General features: G+C 40.8%; 1 protein-coding gene across 3 annotated transcripts in view; it reads right to left on the bottom strand.

The window, feature by feature from the left end:
- AOPEP (aminopeptidase O (putative)) overlaps positions 1 to 26,626 on the bottom strand; it is a 473,908-nt gene that overhangs the window by 129,423 nt on the left and 317,859 nt on the right. For 2 of the 3 annotated variants that reach the window (XM_023735817.1, XM_004381324.3), the window contains 4 exons: positions 23,275 to 23,377; positions 22,296 to 22,403; positions 12,537 to 12,580; positions 85 to 145 (listed from right to left, as the gene is read on the bottom strand). In XM_023735817.1, coding sequence (XP_023591585.1) covers positions 85 to 145; positions 12,537 to 12,580; positions 22,296 to 22,403; positions 23,275 to 23,377 — 316 coding nt within the window. Of the gene's footprint in view, positions 1 to 84; positions 146 to 12,536; positions 12,581 to 22,294; positions 22,404 to 22,711; positions 22,755 to 23,274; positions 23,378 to 26,626 lie in introns of those variants that run through there. The other variant, XM_023735818.1, reaches the window with a different exon arrangement.

Below are 26,626 nucleotides of genomic sequence, written 5' to 3'. Positions count from 1 at the left end.
CACACATCATTGTCATTGATATGCTGTGTAGCAAGTGTTACTATTTTCACAGACTCTCCCCCAAAGCAGTTATCTTTAGCGTACCTTTGGTACTCCGGAACTCTCAAGCCAGTCTTGGAAGATGTTTTCAATAGACAAGCCAAGCCTTTAAAAACAAAAATTAAAGAATTAAAAGGTTATGGAGCACTTATTACACAGAATGGCACATTCTCAGCATAAATCTTCCAGAGGAGTACCTGTCCTTTGGAGAAAGAGCAACACTTCCCTAGATTGAAGTGTGGAAGACAGCCCAAACACATTCAGTACAGCTTCTCTTCAATGAATAGCAATATGCACAACAAAATCTAAAAATCAGGAGCATTTGATAATAGGTGTCTTTAATGCTCTGCAAGGAACTTCTTGGTTAGAAAAGTCAATTCAGGGAGTGTCTTAGTCATCTAGTGCTGCTATAACAGAAATACCACAAGTGGATGGCTTTAACAAAGAGAAATTTATTCTCTCACAGTCTAGGAGGCTAGAAGTCTGAATTTAGGGTGCCAGCTCTAGGGGAAGGCTTTCTCTCTCTGTCAGCCCTGGGGGAAGGTCTTTGTCATCAATTTTCCCCTAGCTTAGGAGCTTCTCAGCACAGAAACCCCCGGTCCAAAGGACACACTCTGCTCCTGGCGCTACTTTCTTGGTGGCATGAGGACCCTGTCTCTCTGCTCACTTCCCTTTTATATCTCAAAAGAGACTGACTCAAGATACAACCTATTCTTGTAGATTGAGTCCTGCCTTATTAACATAACTGCCTATAATCCTGCCTCGTTAACATCACAGAGGTAGGATTTATAACACATAGGAAAATCACATCAGATGACAAAATGGTGGACAATCACTATACTAGGAATCATGGCCTAGCCAAGTTGACAGATATTTTGGGTGGACACAATAAAATCTACGACAGGGAGGATAAGGCATATTCATAGATAGTGCATCAAAATGAAATTTGAACATGATAGCATTGTGAATCAATGTGAAATCTGAACTTTACAGTAGTATATTTGAACTTTATAGTTTCTAAGTTAGGCTGAAACAAACAAAAACAATACAAATAATTAACGAGCTAAAGAGTGGCTCAGATGCATGGCACATGCATGGCTTCCACTGCTGCTGTTTGAAAGCAGGTCCACAATTTACTTTATTTGAAGTATTGTGATTGCTTGCTACATCTGATCCTTAGTCAGCTGAAATCCTTTTGGTTTCATGCCCCACTGACTTGAATACTCCTTAAAATTACTAAGTATCCAATACATTCAGGGTCAAGTGACCTTAGGTTGTGTCTTCCTGTCTTCCTCTGCTAATGAAGTGGGAAGTGAACTCCCCCTACCCTGGCTTCTTCTGGGTCACTCCTGCACATGCCTGCACCTCCGCTTACAGAGGGGCCTTCCAAGAAAGCAGCACCAGGAGCGGAGACAGGCTAACAGAGGGCTCCCCGGTGTATAGAACATCTACCACCCTCCCTGTCCTATCGTCACAGTATTCACCCCTTTGTGATTATGACATATTTGATTACTGTGCTTTTAGCTGTCTTTTCCTGGGATGGGAGCTCTCTGAGATCAGGCCATGTCTATCTTACCTCTCCAAACCCAGCATGCAGAACACTTCCTGGCATGTAAGAGGACCCCCATAAATAGATTTTTTTTTTAATGAATTAAAACACACTTCACTGTTGACTCAATAAAAAGTACGCTCGGGTGAAAGGAGGACTTTTCTTAGGGGGCATTAAGTTTATGTTAATGGTAGTGGAATAATTTGGCAAAGGATAGTAGTGACTATGGTAGCACAACATGAAGAACGTAATCAATGTCATTGAATTGTACATATGGTGATTGTTGAATAAGTGAAGATTTTGTGGTGTATCTTTTCACCATAATAAAAAAAAAAAAGTATTCCCTTTTAAGATAATAATCACCTTTCCCAGTAAGACATTTCCAAGTGGTTAAACTCTGGATCTTTTTTTTATATATTATATACTACCTTATATATCTACCACCCATCTGTCAGTTTGTCACACTGTGGTAGCTTGCAAATTGCTATGATGCTAAAAGCTATGTCACCAGTATTTCAAATATCAGCAGGTCACCCAGCGGGACAGGTTTCAGTGGAGCTTCCAGACTGACAGACCAAGCAGAAACATCTGGTGATCTACTTTCAAAAACTAGCCAATGAATACCTTATAGACCACAACAGAACACTGTCTGACTTGCTTGCTTTGGACATGTCATCAGGAGGGATCCACTGCCAGGAGAGGACATCATGTTTGTTGAAGTAGAGGGCCAATGAGGGTGTGGGGACCTTTGGTGAGGTGGACCGGCACAATAGCCACAATGATAGACTCAAACGAGCCGGTGATCCTGAGGGTGACATAGGACCAGGCAACATTTTGTTCTGCTGTGCTGTATGAAAAAAAAAAAAAAAACAAAAACACATTGCTATCAAGTCGATTCCAACTCCTAGCAACCCTACAGGACAGAGTAGAACTGCCCCATAGGGTTTCCAAGGAGCACTTGGTGGATTCGAACTGCCGACCTTTTGGTTAGCAGCCGTAGCTCTTAACCACTGTGCCACCACCAGGGTTTCTGCATAAAGTCAAGTGCTCCCTCACCGCATGGGATGGACTGCTGACTGGGAAGGAGTGAGGAAAGAAGAGGAAGGAGGAGTTGGCTTGGGTGGGCGTAGGGAAGAGAGGACCAACTGATTTTTCCGTCCTTCTCTTCTCCCCAGCGAGGAAATAGTTACTGGTAAACATTTGTCTTCCTGTGCCAGAGCAAAAGCAAAGGTTGCTTAAGCAGGTAACCGTTGGTATTTCAAAACAGGAAAAAATACATATAGGAAAAGAGGGATTATGCAGAGAATGTGTTTTGGATTTATTTTAAAGATGTTGTTCATCTGTGGGGATACTGGGCAGGAGAAGGGGAAAGGACAGAGTGAACAGAGGAAGGATGAGCTGTGTGCTCGGGAGTCCACCAGGTTTGCAGACTCAATGGGATTACTGGACATGATTCAGATGAAAAGACAGGGACGACCGTCACTGGGCCTTTCCCCATTGCATCTCTGTTGTCATTTAACAGTGCCAATCTCAGTGTGAATGGCCAAGTCCCCCATGTAAGTCATGAGAGTATAGAAGAAGTGTGTATCTGTGCATGTATACATGTGTGCATGTTGTGTGCACGTGTGCGCACATGTGTGTGTGCATGTGTGCACGTGTATGTGTGTGTGCACTGACTGCATGTATGTGTGTGTGCATGTGTGCACGTGTGTGTGTGTGTGCGTGGATGTGGGTGCATCCCTCTGTGTGCGTGTGTGTGCATGAGTGCATGCATGTGTATATGTGGATGCCTCCACGTGTGTATGCATGCATGTGTGCATGCACATGTGTGTATGGATGCATGTGTGTATGCATGAAAGAGACGAGGCAGGCCTCAGAGCACCTTAGATCCAGACCACTGTTGAGCTTGATTTATTTGGCCAGCCGCAGAGAAAGGGGCTGGAAATGCCCTTCACTGGCCTAAGTGATCTCTGAGGAGGAGGCCAGTGGGCTGAATGGGCTGCTTAGAGAGAAGCACTAGTGAAGGAAGGACAGAGAAGGAGAAAACAGGTCACTGCTCTAAACCAGGGCAGGCAACTTACAGTGCTAGCAGAGCCCTCAAACCCCAAGGCAGCTCCGGGATGAAGGAAGGGAACTTGACCCCGTCACCAAGGCCAAAGTCCTCTCTGGTGGCATCTGCAGTGGTAGATGAGGTGGGGATAGTCTGCATTCATTCCAAATGAGAACAGGCCCTCAATCAAGCAGTCTTGTCTTCAATGTAAATTATAAAACCTACATATTTTTCTTGAAAACAAAACAATTTCACATTTCTCTGGACACAGGTAGAAAGGACCCTTCAACTGCTTCCTTTCCAGCCAGAAAGGAACCCTGGGGTTCCTATCACCCACCCTTCAAGAGGTATTCAGACCAGCCAGAGGGAAGAGGCTGGCTTCTCTGAGGGAGCTTTGTTAGGAAAACATGCCTGAATGGTTCCACACTTAAGAGGAAGATGCAGAACATAGACAGGATTTACAGAAGAGATGTAGTGATGATCAAAGGGGTAAGCGCGCTGGGTCCGCTAGAGAGGTCAAGAGAATGGGGATTAAATATCCTGAAGAGGAGAAGTCTGAGGGGTGACTGAAGAGCCATTTTTGAGTGATTTTACAAAAGATGGTGAACAGCTGTTGTGCATCACAGTGAAGAAGTGAACAAGAGGACATGAACATCAATTTCCTCTGGGGGTGGTTTAGCTTAAAGACATTTCTTTAGGGAGTGGTGTGGGCAGGGGGTTGGGAGTTGAGGCCTAGAATGTTATTGAGTGAGGTCCGAAGTCTTCACCACAAAAGACTAAAGAATAGGCAAAGTCTTCTCCATGTAGCACACTCAGTGGATACCTAGTGGGCAGAAGGTTCCATGGAAGGCTGAGATGGAAAAACCAAGGGCATGATTGTCTAATAGGGACATTGTTGTTATTGTTAGTTGCTGTCAAGTTGGCCCTCGATTCATGGCGACCTCAGGCACAACAGATCAAAATGCTGCCCAGTTCTGCACCATCCCCGTGATTATTTGCAGATCAGATCATTGTGATCCATAGGGTTTTCATTGGCTGATTTTTGGAAGCAGATCACCAGCCTTTCTTCCTAGTCTGTCTTAGTGCGGAAGCTCCATTGAAATCTATTCCGCATCATAGTAACACACGAGCCTCTACTGATAGACGGGTGCATTGAGGTGCATTGGCCGGGAACTGAACCTGGGTCTCCTTCCTGCATGGAAGGTGAGAATTCTACCACTGAATCACCACTGCCCTCCTCTGCTTTACCATATTTAGTATTTAGACACAGATACTATGTATCAGGCAGTGGTGTTAAAAACAAAACAAAGAGACAAAAACTCCTCTGTCCACCCCAGATAAAGGCATAAAGGCAGGAGCGACTGTTTACTGAACAACTACTATGTACTAGACACTATGACAAAAATCTCCTTTAAACTTTACAGTAACTGTACAAAACCAGTGTTATCCCAGTTTTAGAGATGAGCAAATAAAGGTTTCAAGAGGTTAAGCAGCTTATCTAAGGCCACACAGATAGTACTGAAAGGGGCCGGGATTCAAACCTACGTTGCCTGGGTGGAAAATCTTGACTTTTCTTTTTGTGCTAAACTCAGGCTTCAGGGTGACATGCCTGTTAGTGATTTACAGTGCAGACAAGCCTGCAGCCGGGAAGGCCTGTGCCTATCTCCCTTCTTGTGAACATCTCTACTGCTGGAGGCAGCCTGGCTCCTGCTGTGGTTGTCCTGTTTGTCTGCCCTCCGATTACATATCTGAAGAGATGGGGAGACCCTTGGGAGGGGCAAAAATGTGAGGGCAGGAAAGTTCATCTTTCAGCTGCATCCAGGAGCAAAAGACATCCTCCCGTGAATTAAGAGAACATGTGTTTTCAGATCACTTTCCTTTGGAAAGGTTCAAAGCATCTTATAACTATTATCACTTCATTCCTCATAATATCCTTGTGAAGTGGGTGTCAATTGCTGTGTGGATTTTTTTTTTTTTTTTTTTTTTTTGCAGATGGAGAAATGTAAGAGCAAGAGGACCCTGGCCAAAGTCAGACCAGCTAGAGGGCTAAAGAAAAAACCCTAGGCTTCCAGACCCTCAGGATCAGTGCAGATATCAAACTGCACTGAGGCCTGTTTGGGGCTTGCTGATGTAGACAGAGTAAGATGTTAGACTATGAGAGGAAGATGAAAGCATTAACTCTAGTTGCTAAAAAAAATTTTTTTAAAAGGTAATAAAAATGGCCTTATATCCCAAGGAAATGATGAGAGAGACCATATGAAAATGTTTAATTTTCAGGGAAAAAATGGACTGCTTATTTTAGGTGAAAAGATACTACCTATGTAGATTTTGCTCTTTTGATCATAATAACACTCAGCACAGGTAAATTGTTAGGCCTGGGCTAGGACATGTACAGGGGTTAAGCTAAAAGTTGACTTTTTCAAATCAAGATGCTTAGAGTCTGAGCCAATGGTGAAGTTTTTCCCTCTGAGATCATTTGGCTTAAATAATCACAAGAGACAAGCAGAAGCATTTCCACTTAGCCAGGACCCAGGACTTACAGGAAATTACTCTTCTGCATGTCTGATCACTATGGAAATTGATTTTATCCAGAGAGCTAAGAGTACACAAACCCATGACTGCGCGTCCTCCATATTTGTACAGGAAAGTGTGGTAGTTCCTAGCTCATTACCGAAACCCAGGCCTGCACCATCCTCAGAGGCCCCCCATGTCTTTGCGACAGCAGGCTTTTACCTTCTGGCTGGGGAGTTCCCTCGCTACACCCTTATGATCTATAATGCAACTCCGAGTTTCAACGGTCAGTTTCCATCCCCTGAGCTATAAATGTGCTCATACTTGGATAAGGCAGCAGGGGAGCGAATGTGCTGGACACCCTTGCGTGATGCTGCTTAGAAAAATAAGCCTCGTTTAAAGCTGAGAAAGTGGTTGATTGTTCTTTATGTAACGTTAAGGTAAATCAAAATAAACACAGGCTTGAGTGAAAACAGCAATGCACATGCCTGTATTTGCTCATTCAATGGATTTTTGAGGGCACAGTGACAGGGATGGGGAGCTGATTCATGGCGGTATCTGCTACTTGTGCCTATCACCTTGGTGCTGATCAGAAGAAATGTCTTTATCCCTCTTGGCTCCTATCTTTGGCCTCTTAAGATTCTAAGGATCATACTACATCATTGCCTCCAAAGAAAAGCACATGGCCCCAGTGACTTTCTCAGGAACTAAATGCCAGACCTAAAGAACACTGGAGTGCAGGTACCAGATGGCAGCAAGGCACCGGCAAGTTCAGTGCTCTGCGTCTGAAATGCAACATGCCCTTACTCTGGAATGCAACTTGCAGACTGTATGGATTTTAAAATTTTAGTAATTTATGTTTTCCACCACCCATCTGCCAGTTTTTTTTGTACTGTGGTGGCTTGCATGTTGCTGTGATGCTGGAAGCTAGGCTACCAGTATTTCAAATACCAGCATGGTGGACAGGTTTCAGTGGAGCTTCCAGACTAAGAGACTAGGAAGGAAGGCCTGGTGATCTACTTCCGAAAATTAGCCAATGAAAACCTATGGACCACAAAGAACATTTCCTGACTTGCTTGCTTTGAACACGTCATAGGTAGAGATCAATCGCTGGAGAAGGATGTCATGTTTGGTGACGTAGAGGGCCACAAGGGTGTGAGATGCATCAGCACAACAGATGCAACAATGGACTCGAACATGCCAGTGATCACGAAGATGGTGCAGAACTGGGCAACATTTCGTTTTGTTGTACAGGAGATCACCGTGAGTTGGAGTTGGCTCAAGGGCAGCCAACAATAACAATTTCTGTTTTTAAGTTCTCTCTCTACAAGTGGATGCAAAATAGTGTTAATCTCAAAGCTTTGCACACGGTTACTTATTTTCTTGATCAAAACAAGTCATTTGCGCTTAGGTAGATAATGAAGATTGCTGATGTCACATTCATAAAACAAGTACTCCCTAGCTCCGTGGAGAAGGAAGAGTATCCTGGATTAAAACAAACACACGAACATGCACACACAAACATAATAATTGATGGGCAAAGAAAGAACCAGGAGCTGTTGATAAAGTTGGACTGTCATGTGAGCCAGGTACATTGGGTAAGGTATCCTGGGCTGCTCTTCTATCAGGGAGGCTGGAGTCCAGTATTTGTCTGGATTTCCTTCTGTCCAGGTATGTAGGAAACTTTTACTTTTTTTCTTACATTGGTCTCATCAAACATCAGCATTTAAACAGAAACTTCACATCGAAGATGTCTAAATACAACTCCCGATCTACCCCTTCCACCTTCAAATTATCTTCCCTTCTACTCCCTCTGCCCAATCCTCATCCCAGACAAAACACCTGCTCCCCCTGTACTTCCTACACTATTTCACAGTCTAACTGAGTGGCCAAGAAAGAAGTGTCAGGCTCATGCTTGATTCCTCTACTCAACGTCCACAACCCACCAATCAAGTCTTACCTGTGGCACTTCTGAAATAGCCCTCGGATTTGTTCATTAATCTCAACCCCACAGCCACTGCCACTATCCCTGCATAAATCCAATGCTCAAGATCTCTTGACTGAACTTCTCTATTGGACTCTAATTGGTTTCTGACTTCTAGTCCTCACCACTATCCTCTATCTTCCACACTGGCCCTAGAAATAACCCTTCCAATCTGGTGATGGTACTCCCATACTTTAAACCATCATAGGTTCCTCTTTGCCTGAAGACCCAAGTCTAGAATTGATGAGACCTTTCTCTGTGCACGCAGGACTTCGAACCTCTCTACAGCTCTTGATGTCCCTGGGTGATACAAACAGGTAGCACACTCTCTGCTAATGGAAAAGCTGGTGGTTCAAGTCCACTCAAAAGGCATCTTAGAAGAAAGGTCTGGAGATCTACGTCTGAAAAACCAAGCATTAAAAACCCTATGGAGCACAGAATCAATTCCACGACAACTGATAGAGTACTTGCTACAGTAAGCCATAATGATCTGTTTCATTTCATGTATGTTTCCAACAGTGGAGTAGGAGCTCCCTGAGGATAGGATGTGAGATTTATTTCACTCTGAGTCCCCCAGTGTCCAGCCTAAGGCCAGGTATGGGAGGTGCTCAATAGAGAATGTTAAATAATCCAAGCAGGAGAACAACGCAGAGAAAGGCATATGACACAGAGTGTTGCCCCTGAACACTGATCTGATCTGAAAAACCCTACCCTGTTTAGAAGGGCTCACATGCCTAACAGATGTGTCCAAGGATCAGTATGCAGCAGGGGCCAGAGATTAGAGGCTCCGGGGGGTAGACGTGGGACCCTTGGAGACCTAGATAAAATTAGTACAATATGTAGCATAAGTCCCTGTTTTAATAGCTGAACTAGATTCTGAGATTAGTTAGCAGTAAAGAGACGTTTGAGTTTCAAAACATATTCCGGTATACCTCCTGAAATACAGTCACTGTAGGAATAAAATCACCTTAACTTTTAGGGAGAATTTTAAAACCTGCTAATGAAAATATGATCCAAACCAGGAGAGGTATTCTATCCAAAGGGTTTGTGGGTGGTGGTTGGTGGCCACCACGAAGACAGAGATGATGCTCCGAACTTCTACATCGACAACACAAGCCTCTTTGTGGCCCCATGGTATGCAGTCTCAATAAATATTCACAATTATAAAATCCTGGTCCCCCAGTGCCGGAGGGCTCAAGATCATCCAAATGAACTCTATATCCTTGTTAGCAAGAGGATGAAAAGAAAGAAGAACACTGTCTTAGTTATCTAGTGCTGCTATAACAGAAATACCACAAGTGAATGGCTTCATCAAAGAGAAATTTATTCTCTTGCCGTCCAGGAGGCTAGAAATCCGAATTCAGGGTGCCAGCTCCAGGGGAGGGCTTTCTCTCTCTGTTGGCTCTGGGGCAAGGTCTTTGTCATCAATCTTCCCTTGTCAAGGAGCTTCTCAGTGCAGGGACTCTGGGTCTAAAGGACGTGTTATTTTCCTGGCTCTTGTTTCTCCGTGGTATGAGGTCCCCATGTCTCTCTGCTCACTTCTCTCTTTTATATCTCAAAAGAGATTGACTTAAGACACAACCTAATCTTGTAGAGTCAGTCCTGCCTCATTAACATAACTGCCACTAATGCCACCTCGTTAACATCATAGAGGTAGGATTTACAACCCATAGGAAAATCACATTAGATGACAAAATGGTGGACAATCACAAAATACTGGGAATCATGGCCTAGCCAAGTCAACAGATATTTTTTGGGGACACAGTTCAATCCATAACAACTTCTAACACTAAAAGTGCCCTTTGTTGCTTCAATGAAAATTGCTATATTTGTGCCCCAAGAAGTTCTCAAAGAATACAGTCATCACTGAGAAACAGACTTGGGTAACAGCCTTAGGAGGTAATATACCATTTCTACTAATTCTCTTTTTTTCTCTGCTTTAGACCCTAAGGACACAGCTCCATTCTACCAGGGGACCTGAAAAGTTATTCCAGGGCAGATACAAAAGAAAATGGAAAAAATATCTTCTAGGTAAACTGTTGTTCTTGACCTTAGGAATAATGGCCACACTTGACGTGATTTTTGCAAGAAGACAACCCATATGTCTGCTTAAAAAGAAAGAATGGTAAATCTAAAACATTTTGGACCTTCCAGAACAAGTCACACTACCTTTGAGCAGCCTCAAATATCTTGGTAATTTCTAAGGCCCCATGCAATCTTCCTGGATAAGGCTTCCTTTAGCATAAAAAGGCTGGAGCGTGAAGAAGTAGAAACAAGTTTATCAAATAATATGGGGGTGTTCATTTTGTACAATGCACTGGCTTGTTTTACATTTATGTTTCTACTTCCTTAAAAAAAAATACAAACCTGACAGTGTTGACGTGTAGCGAGGTTGTTAACCATTGTCACAGGGCAACATTGTACTAACTGTTTAATGAGAAACTATTTTGTTCTGTAAACATTCATCTAAAGTGAGAATAGCAGCACAACTGGAAGAGCATAGTCAATGTCACTGAACTGTGCATGTAGAAATTTTTGAAATGGTGTATCTTTGGCTATGTATATTTTCACCAAAAAAAAAAAAAAAGCTCGAGAAGAGAGAGGGTTGACATGTCGTGGGGGTGTTAACCAACGTCGTAAAACAATAGGTGTACTACTGTTGAATGAGAAACTATTTGTTCTGTAAACCTTCACCTGAAGTACAATAAAAAAAAACAAGTGTTAAAAAATACAAACCTAACAATAATGCTTCTAATTGTTGAAGCCAGAATTTGGGGTGGAAGAGGGGGCAGTTTAAACTAAAAAGGCCAGTTAAACATTGAGTGCTTAGAAAAATATTCATGTCCTTATGGTCCCTGGACCCTCACCTGAATTTGCACATCATTTCCCACACCTAGCCTGAGAGCACAGCCCCTGTACCTGATTCTTAAGACACCATAAGACAGGCCGTTGACACGTCGGTGCCCTGCCTTACATGGATCTAAGTCTATGGCTCTGTGGAAGAATTTGTCTGCACATGTGGAATTCTGTTACACACACAGAAACATAGCTAAAACTGTGAGTCAGAAAGGAGAAGAGTAATGGTAGCCCTTCTTCAAAAAGGCATTTAATTTGAATATCAATTTTGCTATTAGAAATTATATTTCAACATTGTATGAGACCTCTACTATAAAAACTCATAAAAAAATTTACACACACAAAGAAGAAATTATATTTCAAAGTATTCCCTTTAGCACCCAAGGAAAGATAGGAAGTTAGAAGGATAAGGTTGGTACAAACCTAGACTAACCCATGAACTAGTTGAAAACCAGTTGCCATCAAGTCAACTCCAACTCATGGCGACCCCATATGTGTCAGAGTAGAACTGTACTCCATAGGGTTTTTAATGGCTGATTTTTTGGGAAGTAGATCTCCAGGCTTTCTTCTGAGGCATCGCTGGGTAGACTCAAACCTCCAACCTTCTGATTAGCAGCTGAGTGCATTAGCCATTTACACCATCCAGAGGCTCTCCATGAGTTAGATCTTAAACCTCCTCTACAAATCCCTGAAAGTGGCCGGCTAGCCCTGCTACAGACAGCTGTGAGATCTCAGACTGGCTACTTAGTCTCTCAGCACCTCAGTCCTCTCTTACAGGTAAAATAATGTACATAATAGGGTTGTTTTGAGGATCAAATGAGTGCTTGCATATACATAGTAACCTCCCAATAGGGTTTGGTTGCTATTGCTAGTAGTATAATGATGACGATTTATGAAGAGTGTTGTAATAAATATTAAACGATTTACTGTAGGTAGATCCCATACACAGCGCCTGATGCAAAGTAGATGGCTATTGTTATAATAATGAACATTGTTATAGTGATTAAAGAAATCATTAACTGAGCACCTACTTTTATTATCTCCTTTAATCTTTCCTAAGAGCCTGCCAGAGAGGTTTAGAAGACTGAAATCTGGAGGGATTAAATGTCACAGCTGGGAACTGGCAGAGCTGGTGTTAGGACAAGCTGAGCGTGACTTCACATCCCAGGCTCTTACCACTACGCTACATTTTCTCCTTCAGTTAGACAGGGCTCCCTCATACTAAGCCACACTCATGGAGTCACCCTAACATCAGAACTTTCTTCTCCTCCAGTCTTTCCCACAGCAGCTGAGCCACAGACTGTCCTTGGCTTGCCTCCTATACCACTTTTTGGGGTCCCTGGTTAGCCTGTTGGCTCCAGTATCTGCGTGGGCCCATGTCTTAAGTCTGGCTGATTGTCCTGTGACTCCCACTGGCTGGGCTAGGCCCCTGCCCCCTGTTGAGAGAGAAAGATTGAACTTTCTAGGTTGTAACAAGCCAAAATAGGCAGGGTCATTTTTAGCATTCAAAGCAAAACTGGGTTCTTAATTCCTAAATTGGGCCTCACCTTTTTTCTTCTGGGATGTTCTCCAACAGCATTTGAAGGAAATCCTGGAATAAGAAAAAAGCAAACCATTAAAGATGTCCGTCAATAAATAACTCTGCCCGGAACCACGCCAGAGGCAGAGTGTTCCCAGCTGCCGACAGCTCACCTGCTAGGGAAGCTAGACCGAAGCTGAATTATTAGACTGTATACTCAATTTATTAATTCACCAGGGGTTCAATCCAATCAGTTAAAGAGATTTGTTTTGTAAAAACCATGAACAAACTGAAAAATGTAATGTTTGTTGTTTTGACCTAACCTAACGGTTTATTTCATTTTGTGCTTAACTATTTTTAAAAGGTTGGCCATAGCACACAGCACTATCCCTCTGACTTAACCATGGCCTCCTCTTCATGAGCTTTACCAGATATTCTGTTACATACTGAACAATCTGAACGCCTAGAGGCCAGGACACACGAACTTAACAACGTTCTTGCCTTGCTCTATGGACAGACAAGACAAAAATCAAGATGGTTCACATCCTAATGGAGGAGCAAAGATGGTTACAATTCCAAAGGTGGTTCATGAATCCCTGCCTCTATCTAAAGCCTCTTATAGTGTCTCTCTTCAATTGTTGGACAGTAGACATTAATTAATTAAAATAATAGATTTTTTTCAACCTAAAGGCATGACTTACACAAACACACACACATTTTTGCCTTTACCATAGAAAAGTTCAGACACACTCAAAAGTGGACAAAATAATGTAATTAACCTGCATGCATCCATCAACCCACAGCTAATGCTGCCCCATCGATTTCCCTGCCTCCTATATAATTTAGAAGCGAATTCTAAATATTACATAATTTCATCAATATTTCAGTAAATATCTTTTAAAAAGGACTCCTTTAAAACATAATGACAATACTATAAGATGTAAAAAATTCACATATGCAAGATTCAGAATCAATTTTATACTTAAGATGCACCTGAGTATTGTGGTCCATCATTCTACCCCATCTAATTCTGGAATCTTGATTTGGTCTCAACTGGAGTTGCCAAAAAAATATAGGATGTCTAGTTAAATTGAGGACATACTATACTAAAAAATCATTTTTTGTTGATCTCAAATTCAAATTTAACTGGTTGTCCTTAATTTTTATTTGCTAAATCTGGCAATCTGAGTCTCACTTCTGTCATCTGAAGGTTTGATAAGATGCATTTTGGATAATATAGAACACAAAATAAACAAGAGCAATGTTTAACTTTCCTTGGAACTTGATGATACTGATTAATAGAGATAAGCTCTACATTTGAAGTTTTTCTTTTCATGAATTGAAAATAATCTTTTTAAATGGGTCCTTTAGAGAGGGCACATATGTAAGCCCAGATGACCAAATACGACCATTCTAAATTAGAGTGGGAGCCCTGGTGGTGCAGTGGTTAAACTAGAGTCACTCCAGATGGGAGTCCTCCCAACAGAACCCAGTCTGCAGACACAGGGTCAGCATAGGGCTCTGCTGAGGCTCACTGAACTCCTGATGGGAGATGGGAGCAGCAGCCCAGTCTCTGTATTACAAAACAGATGGAATTACAGAGAAATGGAAATCTGCAAGCAATCTGTATGACAAGATGTTCTTTTTCTATCATCGTACTAGAGTAGAGCCATCACTACACTGGTAGAGCCAGCCGTACTGTTTCTATGCGTTTATGGGTGGCTACAGTCCATTTCTTCCAGAGGCCAAGTCTCCCTATTAAGAGCATTAATGAAAGATTTATTTCTTACAACTGCTGTTTTCCTTCAAAGACTTTGTCTATTGCGGCTTTGTCTAAAATAAACAATACAAACAATAACAAAACTAATATTGAAAATATGGATCACACAGGCCAAATGGAGGGGGGGGCAACCTCAAATGGATTAATGCCTCACATCTGAAGTCATTCCTTGCACCTGCAGTGGATAGCAGCATTAAAAAAAAAATACTAAAGGAAACTAGAGTAGTATTCAGAATGAGAAGGATTATTTTTCCTTGAGATTTTTAAAGAGTTATTATTTTTATTATTTTCATAGTTGTTTTTTACAAAAAAAATTGAATTAGAAATTAATTTATCACAATCTGATATGTTAATAGATTATTTTGTAAATATTTCATTGGTTTAATGACATTACTCTTGCTTCTTAAAAATCCACATACTGTAATTATAACTTCTTACTAATTTCACTTCATTATCTCCATATAGCTCATATCAATTTATCCCATATTTGCTCAGTAATTTATGCTCAATTATATGGAGAAAAATTACATTAGCTCAGTGGCACAGGGAAGAATTTAATTGCATGAGAAGCAGGAAATTCAAAGTTAACCTTAATTCTGCCCTTTTGCAATTTCCAATTACAAATGGATCTCTCTTTACAGGACTGCAGAGCACAACATTCCAGAATTCCATGTGAATACAGGGAAAGTGTGAATGGTCCTCAAGAAGCCCTACTTCATGTTTTAAGAAACATGGCTGCCCTGTCTCCTAGCAGGTCGCCATCTTGGAGCATCTGCCTTTTCTGGCCTCAGAGGTGAGATCTCAGGCAGCACAGCAGTTGATCAGACAGAGGTCACCAAGCAACACGGTCACTCGTGCCTTCAGTTCGCTGACATTTCTGTGAAAGCAACTTACAAAAGGTAATTGGGCAAGGAGGGCTTTTCTTCTAGGCTGATTCTAGAATCGCCGACAAAGTCAGCAAGTGACAATTACAAGGGGTCTCAGTTTATCACCTCTGCAGTGTGCCGGAAAACATTTAAAACCAAAGGTGAAAAAACAAAAAAAAGTCGTTCTCCGTGGGCTGGGATGAAATTTTACCTGGCTCCTTGGCAACTGTTTCAAGCCCACACCCCAGTCACAAAGAAACGGAAAATGCATTGCTCGAGAATTTTTTTCTTCGTTCCCTAACCCCCTAACAATATATGTGCTAATCAGATCAGTCCCAGACAGCTTGTTTTGATTAACACCTCACAACACTAAATTAAGCATTAAGATTTTTTTTTTTTTTTTTTAGAAAAGAACCCTGATTTTGACACAAGATTGATTTGGTAAGCATTTTTCAGTCCAGGTGAAAGTATTCAATACACAGCAGGTGCATGCAGATTTCACTAGATTAACTGATAGACGCTGGCTTGACAATTATACAGGGCTGGCAATTTCTGTCAGGTGCTTTATGAACAATTACCACGGTCATGGAGAGGGAGGGGGACAGATGAGAGATGAAACAAATAATCAAAATGTTGATGCAAGGATGGGGTTGGCAGGGTAAGACGTGATGAAATAGTCAGGAAGACATCATTGTTAAAGTCAGGAGAGTAGTTTTAGGGGGGCTGGAAAGATGACAATACTGAAGTGCTGGACAAGTCACAGAGAGCTGGGTACTCAGAAGAGGTGATTAGCGTAATAGAAAGGATTAAGAAGTAAATTGGAAAAGAAGAAATAGAGGGACTTCTGAGTAAAGAAAAATGGATCACACCCTTTCTCATCAATAACTAACAACATAAACAAAAACAGTCCTTTTTAAAAAAAATAGCAAAAATGTCACTAGCGGCATCCAAACAAGGAAAGAAGGACAACCACACGCCATAAACTTCAAACGCAGCAACCAAGGAAAGAAACGGAAGATTCTAACACAGCGGCTAACTTTCTCTCTGCATCACCCCCTCCCAACCTCATGCTCAGCAGCAGGGGTACTGATGAATTGTCCAAACTCTACAAATTCTCACAAATACCCACACACTTGGAAAGAGAGAGAAATATCCTTATCTTCCCTTTCTTCTCTGAAGGGAATAGAAATGGTTGTGGGAAGAGATGAGCAAAACATGGGAAATAAACAGCAGAGGATGACTCTCTGGTGAATTACGTAGGTTCTAGGGCTCCAGGCTTAACTGGAGTAATAATTCAAATTGACAGGGTACCTGCAATGGAAATAAGCTACATTCATCCTAGGTCCAGAAAAGCAAGGCAGGGAACATTTAACACAATTTCAAAAGAATTAGTGCACCCAACTTCTTCCAAAAAAGACTGTATACAGCTCCAGTGCCATTCTTCCCCGCCCCCACGTGTAGTATCTCAGTGTTATGGATTGAATTGTGTCCCCAAAAAATGTGTGGCAACTTGGCTAGGCCATGATTTCCATCTGATGTGATTTTCCTATGCGTTGTAAATCCTACCTCTATGATATTAATGGAGCCCTGGTGGCGCAGTGGTTAAGAGCCTGGCTGCTAACCAAAAGCTCAGCAGTTCGAATCCATCAACTGTTCCTTGGAAATCCTATGGGGCAGTTCTACTCTCTCCTATAGGGTCACTATGAATCAGAATTTACATGATGGCAACGGGTTTGGTTTTTTGGTAAAGTCGTTATTTAAAAAGCAATAAAGTTATTATTTAAGAGATAAAAATAAAAGAAAAACTGAATGATTTGGTTGAGAGAGGACTAAGAGTTCCATCAGAAGCTGAAATCAGAACCTCCAGGGTCATGGTAAATGTAAGTGCACTCACTGGTTTTACCCAGAAGTATCTTGGTGATAAGCGTTTGTCGGCAGGAGTTTGTGCTAATCAGTTAACCAAGGATACAAGACTTCTGAACCAGATTTCAAGTTGCCTTTCCACATACATATTTAGGGAGAACCCATTCCCAAAGAAAGAATAAAAAGAATGTAGAGAAAAATTGCACATAGTCTTGTTACATTCACGTTATTCCCTCCATGTGTGTTCATATTATACATGCACATCCATTACATCCCACACTGTTGAGAATGTGACTAAAGACTGTATGTGAACACAATTCTCAAATATAAAAAACACCTTTCAGTCCAATCTATGCTGTTATGGACTGAATCGTGTCCCCCACAAAATATGTGTTTGAATCCTAACCCCTATACCTATGGATGTAATCACATTTGGGAATAGAGTTTTCTTATGTTAATGAGGCCATATCAGTGTAGGGTGTGTGTTAAACCTACTCACTTCTCAGTTATAAAAAGAACAGACTAGAAACAGGAGCAGGTACAAACAGGGCAAGACAGATGCCACATGAAGATCACCAGGAACCAAAGAATGCTAGAAGAGACAAAGATTTTCCCCCGAGTTGACAGTGAGAGAGCCTTCCCCTAGAGCTGGTGCTCTGAATTCGAACTTCTAGCCTCCTGAATTCTGAGAACATAAATTTCCCTTCTTTAGAGCCACCCATTTGTGGTATTTCTGTTACAGCACCACTAAGAAACTAAGACATGCTAAGGATGCATCACCTATTCTCTATCAGTCACGAGCACTGTTTTCAGAGCCTCTCACTCTTTGTTAACTTTCTCGTGTGCAGCTCTGCCTCTACCCTTATGAGCTGACACAATCTGATAGTTTTGTGCCGATTGTCTAAATATTTCCATGTATCTTGCTACTAATGTATTTGTTTATTAAATATTTATGAAACACCTACTGTGTGCCAATCATGTACTAAGTTCTGTGTATATGTTGGTGATACAAAGAACACAGTCTCTGGCCTTGTTGAGCTTATATGGAGAGTGGAAGAGACAGAAACTAAGCAAACAAAACTAGAAATAAAAATGTAATTATAAATAATGTCCCTGCCAATAAAGACCATGAAAATGGCAAAAGGATAGAGAGTAACAGGGTGGAGACATATCCGTGTAGCTGGAGTGACTCAGAGATCTTGGCATTTAAGCTGAGAGTAAAGGATAAGAAGGAAATAACTTTGCAAAGATGATTCCAGGTAGAAGGAACAGCAGGATTTGTTCTGTTTTTGTTTTGAAGGTCACTGAGCAACTATCGGCATCACTGTCTACAAGATGGCATTGGGGTCCGGTGTGGCCAAAAACTATAAGGAGACCACCCTCCCTGAAACAGCAGTTTCCTTGGGTCCACTTCATTAACTTCTTATTTTTCCTCCTGCATTAAACTGTAAATATTTACCCTTTTATTTATTTACCATACATTTTTAAAAATTTTATTTATTTTGTTGTTATTGTTGAGAATATACACAGCAAAACATACGCCAATTCAACAGCTCCTACATGTACCATTCAGTGGACACTGATTACATTCTTCGAGTTGTGTAACCACTCTCACCCTCCTTTTCTGAATTGTTCCTTCTCCATTAACATAAACTCACTCCCCCCTAAGGTTCCTATCTAATCTTTTCAGTTGCTGTTGTCAATTTGATCCCATATAGATACTTCTTACAAGAGGATAATGCTCAAAGCAGACTTTTTTTTTTTAACTAGTTAAGCTAAATTATTGTTAGGTTTTAAGAAGACCTCAGGGTGTATTTTTGGTTTAAGGTTTAAAGATTATCTCAGAGCAATAGTTTCAGGGGTTCATCCAAATTTCATGGCTCCAGGAAGTCTGGAGTCCATGACAATTTTAAATTCTGTTCTACATTGTCCCCCTTTTGATCAGGATTCTTCTATAGAATCTTTGATCAAAATGTTCAGTAATGGTAGCTGGGCACCATTCAGTTCTTCTGGTCTCATGGCAAAGGAGGCAGTTGTTCATGGAGGCAATTAACCACCCATTCCATATCCTCCTCTATTCCTGACTCTCCTTCTTCCTCTGTTGTTCCAGGCAAATAGAGACCAACTGTTGTGCCTTGGTTGCCTGTTTGTAAGCTTTTAAGACCCCAGGCAATAAGCAATGAACTAGGAGGTAGAAAAGAGGCACTAGGAGGTAGAAAAGTGGCAAAGTGGTTAAGAGCTCAACCACTAACCAAAAGGTCAGGAGTTTGAATCCACCAGCTACTCCTTGGAAACCCTAGTCTGTCCTATAGGATCGCTATGAGTTGGAATCAACTCAGTGGCAGTGTTTGGATTTTTTTTGGGTTAAACACGTTATTAGGCCAATTAACTGGGATGTCCCATGAAACAATGACCCCAAACCTTCAAACCAAGGAACCAAATCCTGTTTTTAGTTGTACATAAGCAGCTCAGCAGCTACTCTTTCTTTCTTTTTTGTCATTGTTGTAAATATATCACACAACTTTTGTCAATTCAACTTTTTACAGGTGTACAACTCATTGACAGCAATTACAATAATCGGCTATGCAACTCTACCCTTAATCAATGCAATATTTCCATCACTGTTGACCCCTCCTTTCCCCATCTCTCCTGCCCCTGGTAACCACTAACAAACTTTGTTCTCTATACATTTTCCTCTTCTTGTCTTTTTATATAAGTGAGGTCATACAATATTTGTCCTTTTATGATTGACTTATTTCACTCAGCATAATGTCTTCAAGTTCCATCCATATTGTAGCATGTATCAAGACTCCATTTCTCTTTCTGGCTGAGTAGTATTCCATTGTATGTATGTACCACATTTTGTTTATCCATTCATCTGTTGATGGGCATTAATTTGTTTCCACCTTTTGGCTATTGTGAATAGTGCTGCAGTGAACATTGGTGTACAAGTCTCTTTTTCAGTATTTGCTTTCAAGTTTTTTATATACTTAGGAGTAGAATTGCTATGTCATATGGTAGTTTTATTTTTAAATTTTTGAGGAACCACCACGCTGTTTTCCACAATGCTTATATCATTTTGCATTCCCACCAGCGATGGATAAGAGATCTAATTTCCCAACATCCTTGGCAACATTTGTGATTTTCTGTTTTTTTTTTTCAATTTTACCCATCCTAGTGGGAGTGAAATAGTATCTCATTGTGGTTTTGATTTGCATCTCTCTGATGGCTAATGATGCGGAGCATCTTCTCATGTGTTTGGTGGCTATTTAAACGTCTGCTTTGGTGAAGTGTCCATTCAACTCCTTTGCCCGCTTTTGATTGGGTTGTTTGTCATTTTGTTGTCAAATAGTTGAAGGTTTATATGCATTTTGGCTACTAGATTCTTGTTGGATATATTTTTCCCAAAGATATTCTCCCAGTCAGTAGCTTGTGTTTTCACTTTTTTGATAAAGTTTTTTGATGAACGAAAGTTTTTAATTTTTATGAGGTTGCATTTATTTATTTTGTCTTTTGCTGTTTGTGCTTTTGTTATTATATTAGGCAATCTGTTGTTAAAAGCTAGGCCTGACAGCAATGCCCCTGCTTTTTCTTCTAAGAATTCTGTGGTTTTACACATTTAGGTCCTTAATCCATTTTGAATTTGTTTTTGTGTATGGTATGAGGCATAGATCCTGTTTCATTTTTCTGTATGTGGAAATCCAATTTTCCCAGAACCATTTTTTGAAAAGACTCTTCTTTCCCCATTAAATGGACTTAGCACCCTTGTCAAAAATCAGTTGACCATAGATGTGTGGGTTTATTTTTGGATTCTCAATTCTATTCCATTGGTCTTTGGGTCTATTGTTATATCAGTACCAGGCTGTATTGATTACTGTGGTTGTATATTATGTTTTGGAGCCCTGGTGACACAGTGGTCAAGTGCTTGGCTGCTAATCAAAAAATCAGCTGTTTGAATCCACCAGCACCAGCTGCTCCTTGGAAATCCTACGGGGCAGTTCTACTCCATCCTATAAGGTAATTATGAATTGGAATCGACTCGATGACAAAGGGTTTGGTTTTTTGGTTTATAGTATGTTTTAAAATCAGGAAGTATGAGCCCTCCTACTTTGTTTTTCTCTTTCAATATTGCTTTAGTTATTTGGGGCCTCTTGCCATTCCAAATAAAGTTGAGGATTGGTTTTTCTACTTTTGTAAAGAAGGCTGTTGGAATTTTAATTGGGAATGCGTTGAATCTATAGATCACTTTGGGTAGTACTGGCATTTAACAATATTAAGTCTTCTAATCCATGAACGTGGAACATCTTTCCATTTATTTAAGTCTTCTTTAGTCTCTTTCAGCAGTGTTTTATAGTTTTCATTGTGTAAGTCCTTCACGTCCCTGCTTAGATTTATTCCTAGATATTTTATTCTTTTTGATGTTACTGTAAATGGAATTGTTACCCTAATTTCCCTTTCATATTTCTTATTGCTGGTGTATAAAGAAACCCAGTGGATTTTTGTTTGTTGACCTTGTATCCTGCAACTTTACTAAATTCCTCTATTAGCTCTAAAAGTGTTCTTGTGGACTCTTAGGGAATCTATATACATAGGATCATATCACCCGCAAACAGATATTTTTACTTCTTTTTTTCCAATCTGAATACCATTTATTTCTTTTTATTGTCTTACTCTTCTGGCTAGGACTTCTAACACTATATTGAACAGAAGCAATAAGAACAGGCAACCTTGTCTTTTACCCGATTTCAAGGAGAAAGTTCTCAGTCCTTCTCCATTAGGTATAATGTTGGCTATTGGCTTTTCATACATGCCCTGAATCATACTGAGGAACTTCCATCCTATTTCAATCTTCTTTAGGGTTTTTATCAAGAAAGGATGTGGGATTTTATCAAATGCTTTTTTTGCATCCATAGAGATGATCATATGGTTCTTTTCCTTTGTTCTATTGATACAGTGTATTACATTGGTTGATTTTCTAATGTTGCACCATCCCTGCATTCCTGGAATAAATCCCACTTGGTCATGGTGTAGGACTCTTTTAATGTGCTGTTGGATTCTGTTTAGTATTTTATGGAGGATTTTTGCTTTATATTCATATGAGATATTGGCCAGTAGTTTTCTTTTCTTGTGGTGTCTTTGTCTGGTTTTGGTATCAGGGTTATGTTTGCTTCATAGAATGAATTATTCATCCTACTGATAAATATTCTTATAATCTAACCCCCACATGCCACACCCTCTCCACTTGTACATCGTGAAACCATGAGGATCCATAAATTACCTGGGAAAGAATCAACTGTCCATGAAATCTGTGCACAAATTTTCTTAAAAACGAAAAATAGGTTTCATCTCCAAATCGTTTGGCAAGGAACCAAAGAAGGAAATAGCCCTAGAAGAAAGAAAAAAAGTGCTATCATGGGTTCATCAGGAAAACGCTCACACAGTAAACTCTAACTTACCTATTGCGCATTATCTGCCTCTAGAATGTCCCATCTCACCTGTTGCAGGCTGCCCTTTATATTCTTACAAGTAAAGTTGGGCATGGAAAGTAAGGATCAACTACTTTCCTTTCAAATCATTTGTTAATATCAGCATCATCTCTGATATTACTAGGTTATGTGTCTGGTCACCCATCAGGGACAAAAAGGGAAGAGAGACCCAGGTTCTCTCCACCTTGGCTATCATAAAAGCCTTTACCTCTTATAATGCTTCCTGATTACTCCTGTCTTCTAGTTGGACCCTTAAAGACAAAAAAACAGTTGAGGTCGAATCATTTTCAAATCATGGCCATCCCATGTGTGTCAGAATAGAACTGTGCTTCACAGGGCTTTCAATGACTGATTTTTCAAAAGTAGATCGCCAGGGCTTTCTTCCAAGGCCCCTTTGGGTGGACTCGAACTTCCAACCTTTCAGTTATTAGCCAAGTGCTTTAAGCATTATACCACCCAAAGACTCCAGTTGGACCCTTACAGCGATTTTAAGGTTCTGCTCCTCGATGCTGGCATGAAGCAGGGGAAGGGAGGTACAGGGTAGGGAATATCTTGGCTTCCTTTGATTCATACCTTTGAAATGTGGCCTTCTTTGCTTGGTATGAAGTGCAGCAGTTATTGGACAATCAGATATCTGACCATTCAACTGTTATTGACAATGTTGATGATTTTTTTTCTTTTGCCTCAGCCATGTTACTGACCTTCATTGCTTATACGTATAACCTAAAAAGGGCTGAACCACAGTAACTTCTGCCACCTTGATATGCTTACCTTCAAATAGTGAACCTGCATGAAAGTCTTCTCTGGATTTAGTCCATGTTTAACAACAGATGCTCCTGAGTCACTCACGCGCCCCGTGTTCTCTCTGTTAGGTCTAAAGTGATGGAGTAAAATTTTCTTTATATAGCACATACTTAAAACAAGTTAGACCATAATATCATCTTATTTCTTATGTTCAAAGGTGGCTCAATAGTGCCTTAATTCTACTCAGTACCAGGTATAATTTAAAACAGTTTATATTATAAATTCATGTATCGAACAAGGAGGGATTTATATTTGGGTTGGCAACCTGAGGTTGGCTACTGGCAATATTTTACATCAGCTTATCCAAGATTAAAGCTTGCCAGACCCTCAAGGAATCTAAGCTCCAATATTAATTATTTAAGAAACTGTAACCTTTTTTGATGGAAGTGAGGGTCTGGGAAAACACTCGAAAATGTAGATTTAGTTGGAAGAATAAAGAACTTACATCTTTAAAAAAACTTTTTTTTTGCCCTTTTAGCTCAGTGGTGAAGTTATCTCCGAGGTTCACCATTCAGCCTGGCAGTGGACAGCCCCGTAAAACCAAAGGAGACTAATGAGGTACAGGAGTCCAGTGACAAGGGCCAGAAGGCAGAAGGGGACAAGGAAGCTGGTGATAGGGAACCCAAGGTTGAGTAAGGATATTGTTGATGTGTTGTGAGATTGTTAACCATTGTCATAGGGCAACATTCGTAGTAACTGTTAAATGAGAAACTATTTTGTTCTGTAAGCCTTCATCTTAAGTGAGAATAACAGCACAATTGGAAGAGCATAGTCAATGTCACTGAACTGTGCATGTAGAAATTTTTGAAATGGTGTATATTTGGCTATGTGTATTTTCACCAAAAAAAAAAGGTTGAGAAGTTAGAGGGTTGACATATTGTGGGGTTGTTAACCAATGTCATAAAACAATATGTGTACTACTGTTTCATGAGAAACTATTTGTTCTGTAAGCCTTCACCTGAAGTACAATTAAAAAAAAACAAAACATTTTTTTTGAAAGCCCCAACGTCATCCGTGTCTCTTGATTCGTACTTAATAATTAAGGCTCCTTTAAGAAATATTTGTACCCTGCAGCCATTTTTGAGTCACAAAGAATATTGTATATACTGTGGATGGCCAAAGAATGAACAAATACAAATACAACCAGAATGTTCCTTAGAAGTGAAAATGGCGAGACTTCGACTTGTTTACTTTGGAAAGATCAATTGCTACAAAAAGACATCATGTCTGGTAAAGTAGAGGGTCAGTGAAAACGAGGGAAATCCTCAATGAAATGGATTGACACAGCCACAACTAACCATCATGAAGACGGTGCAGGACCAGGCAATGTTTTGTTGTGTTACACATAAGGTCGCCATGCGTTGGAGCCAACTCCACAGCAAATAACTAGTGTAGCACAAGGTACATGGTACTTTGGAATCCAACAGACTTAGTTTTGAATCTCAATCCTACTTCTTCTTACTAGCTGTTACTTACTACCAGGTTACTTAAATTCTCTACCTCTCCCCTGAGACTATGGCCCTGTGACACCCCTCTGACTTGGAACTGCAGCCATTTCTGGAAACCACCTTCCAGTTAAACAATAGACAGGCCTATAAAATAAACAATAACACCTGAAAAGAATGAGCTCAGTAGAACAAACAATTATATGAAACCAAAAGGGCAACATTTGTCCAAAAGTAAAGATGGGAAGGCAGGATGGGGTAGGAAAACCAGATGAAAGGAAACGGGGAACCCAGGGCGGAAATGAGGAGAGTGTTGACACAGTGTGGGGATTGCAACCAACGTCATAGAACACTTTCTGTACAATTTATTGAATGGGAAACTAATTTGCTCTGTAAACTTTCACCTCAAATACAATAAAATATTTTTTTAAAAAATCTCTAACTCTCAATTTAGTCACTTGTAAAATGTGGATAATCCTATCTACCTCCCCAGGTTCTGTGAGGAGCAACTGACAAAATATATGCAAAGCCCCTAGCAAGGGTCGTGGATACAGGAATTACTCAATAAACTTTATAAAATATTTAAATTTTGTAGCAATAAATATTGCTCAATTCAAGGTTCATCATCTGACATAAGAGGCAATGTGTTTAGGCGGTTCATTCACATAATCCACTACAGCCACAGACACAGACGTGTAAGGATGCTGGACTTGAAAGACAGTGCCTGAGGACGATCCAACTTTCCGAATCAGTCCCTTTGCAGTGTGCTCTAGCTGCCAAGCAAAAACCACTGATTACGTCTCAACGGAATATTCCAGTGCATCACTCCAGCAGACACAAGACACAGAACCAGCAGATATCTAAGGGAAAGAAGACAGTGACCAGACCCTAGAGCTAACTGCATAGTGTCCATTTTTCTACCTGATCCCTGACCTACCTACGCGACCACACTTGCAAGAAGAACTAGTCCATTTCGTCTTCATTTAAGACGCCATTGAAAAGGATTGGCTTTACTCTCTGCTCTTAGTTTGTCATGAGATGAGCGTTTTCATCGTGAAAGCCCCACTAGCTTTGCTAGGAAGCCCCCACCCCACACACCTGGGTCAGGGAAGGCTTCTCACAGGCAGCCTGAACGCAAATCCGTTTTCCTAGTCTCTAGCGAGACGGCGTTGCTCTGAGTGTTTTATGCCCTTGAGCTCTGACTTCAGGATGCTAGAAAGGGAGTGACCCCAAGAACCATGTCTACCTCTGCTCTGAAGGCTGGCTTCCAGGCTCCAATTCCTAAAGAAGACTTGAGGTGTTTTTTGTTTTTTGTTTCCCTCCCTTTCCCTAAAAATATCCTTCCAGAAAACATCCCTCTACTACTCTCTTCTTCCACCAGCTCCATATCAAAAGCACTCAAGAAAATTCTTTTATACGGACGTCCAAGGTAGACATACAAGTTCCCATGAGATTCCTTTAAAAGCACTCGGTGCCAGGGAGAGTAATGCCCATGTGAGCTTCCCATTGAACAAAAGGGGTGGTTTTTATGAGGAAAAGACACTCCTTGAGTGACAAAAGGACAAGTTCCCTTTCTCTGCCACTCTGCTTCTCATAACGGCATTTATCTCAGGTCTGTGCAGGGACATAAAGTACAGACAGAAAGCAGAAGACAAAGGAATGACTACTCCACGCAGTAACAGAGATGAATCTCACTGTTGAGTGAAAGAAGCCAGACACACACGGAGTACGTACGAATAGACGATTCCATTCAGACGAAGCCAAAGAAGAGGTAAAACTAACCTATGGTGATAAAGATGAGATGAGTGGAGTTCCGGCAAAATGGCGCTCTAGGCAGAAGCACCACACTGTCCCTCCACAGCAAAGATCCGAAA

The sequence above is a fragment of the Trichechus manatus genome, unplaced genomic scaffold (genome assembly GCF_000243295.1).
Source record: "Trichechus manatus latirostris isolate Lorelei unplaced genomic scaffold, TriManLat1.0 scaffold00082, whole genome shotgun sequence".
In the NCBI taxonomy this organism is placed as follows: domain Eukaryota; kingdom Metazoa; phylum Chordata; class Mammalia; order Sirenia; family Trichechidae; genus Trichechus; species Trichechus manatus.
The sequence above is the reverse complement of the archived record's forward strand: the minus strand, read 5'-3'. Positions and strand labels throughout refer to the sequence as shown.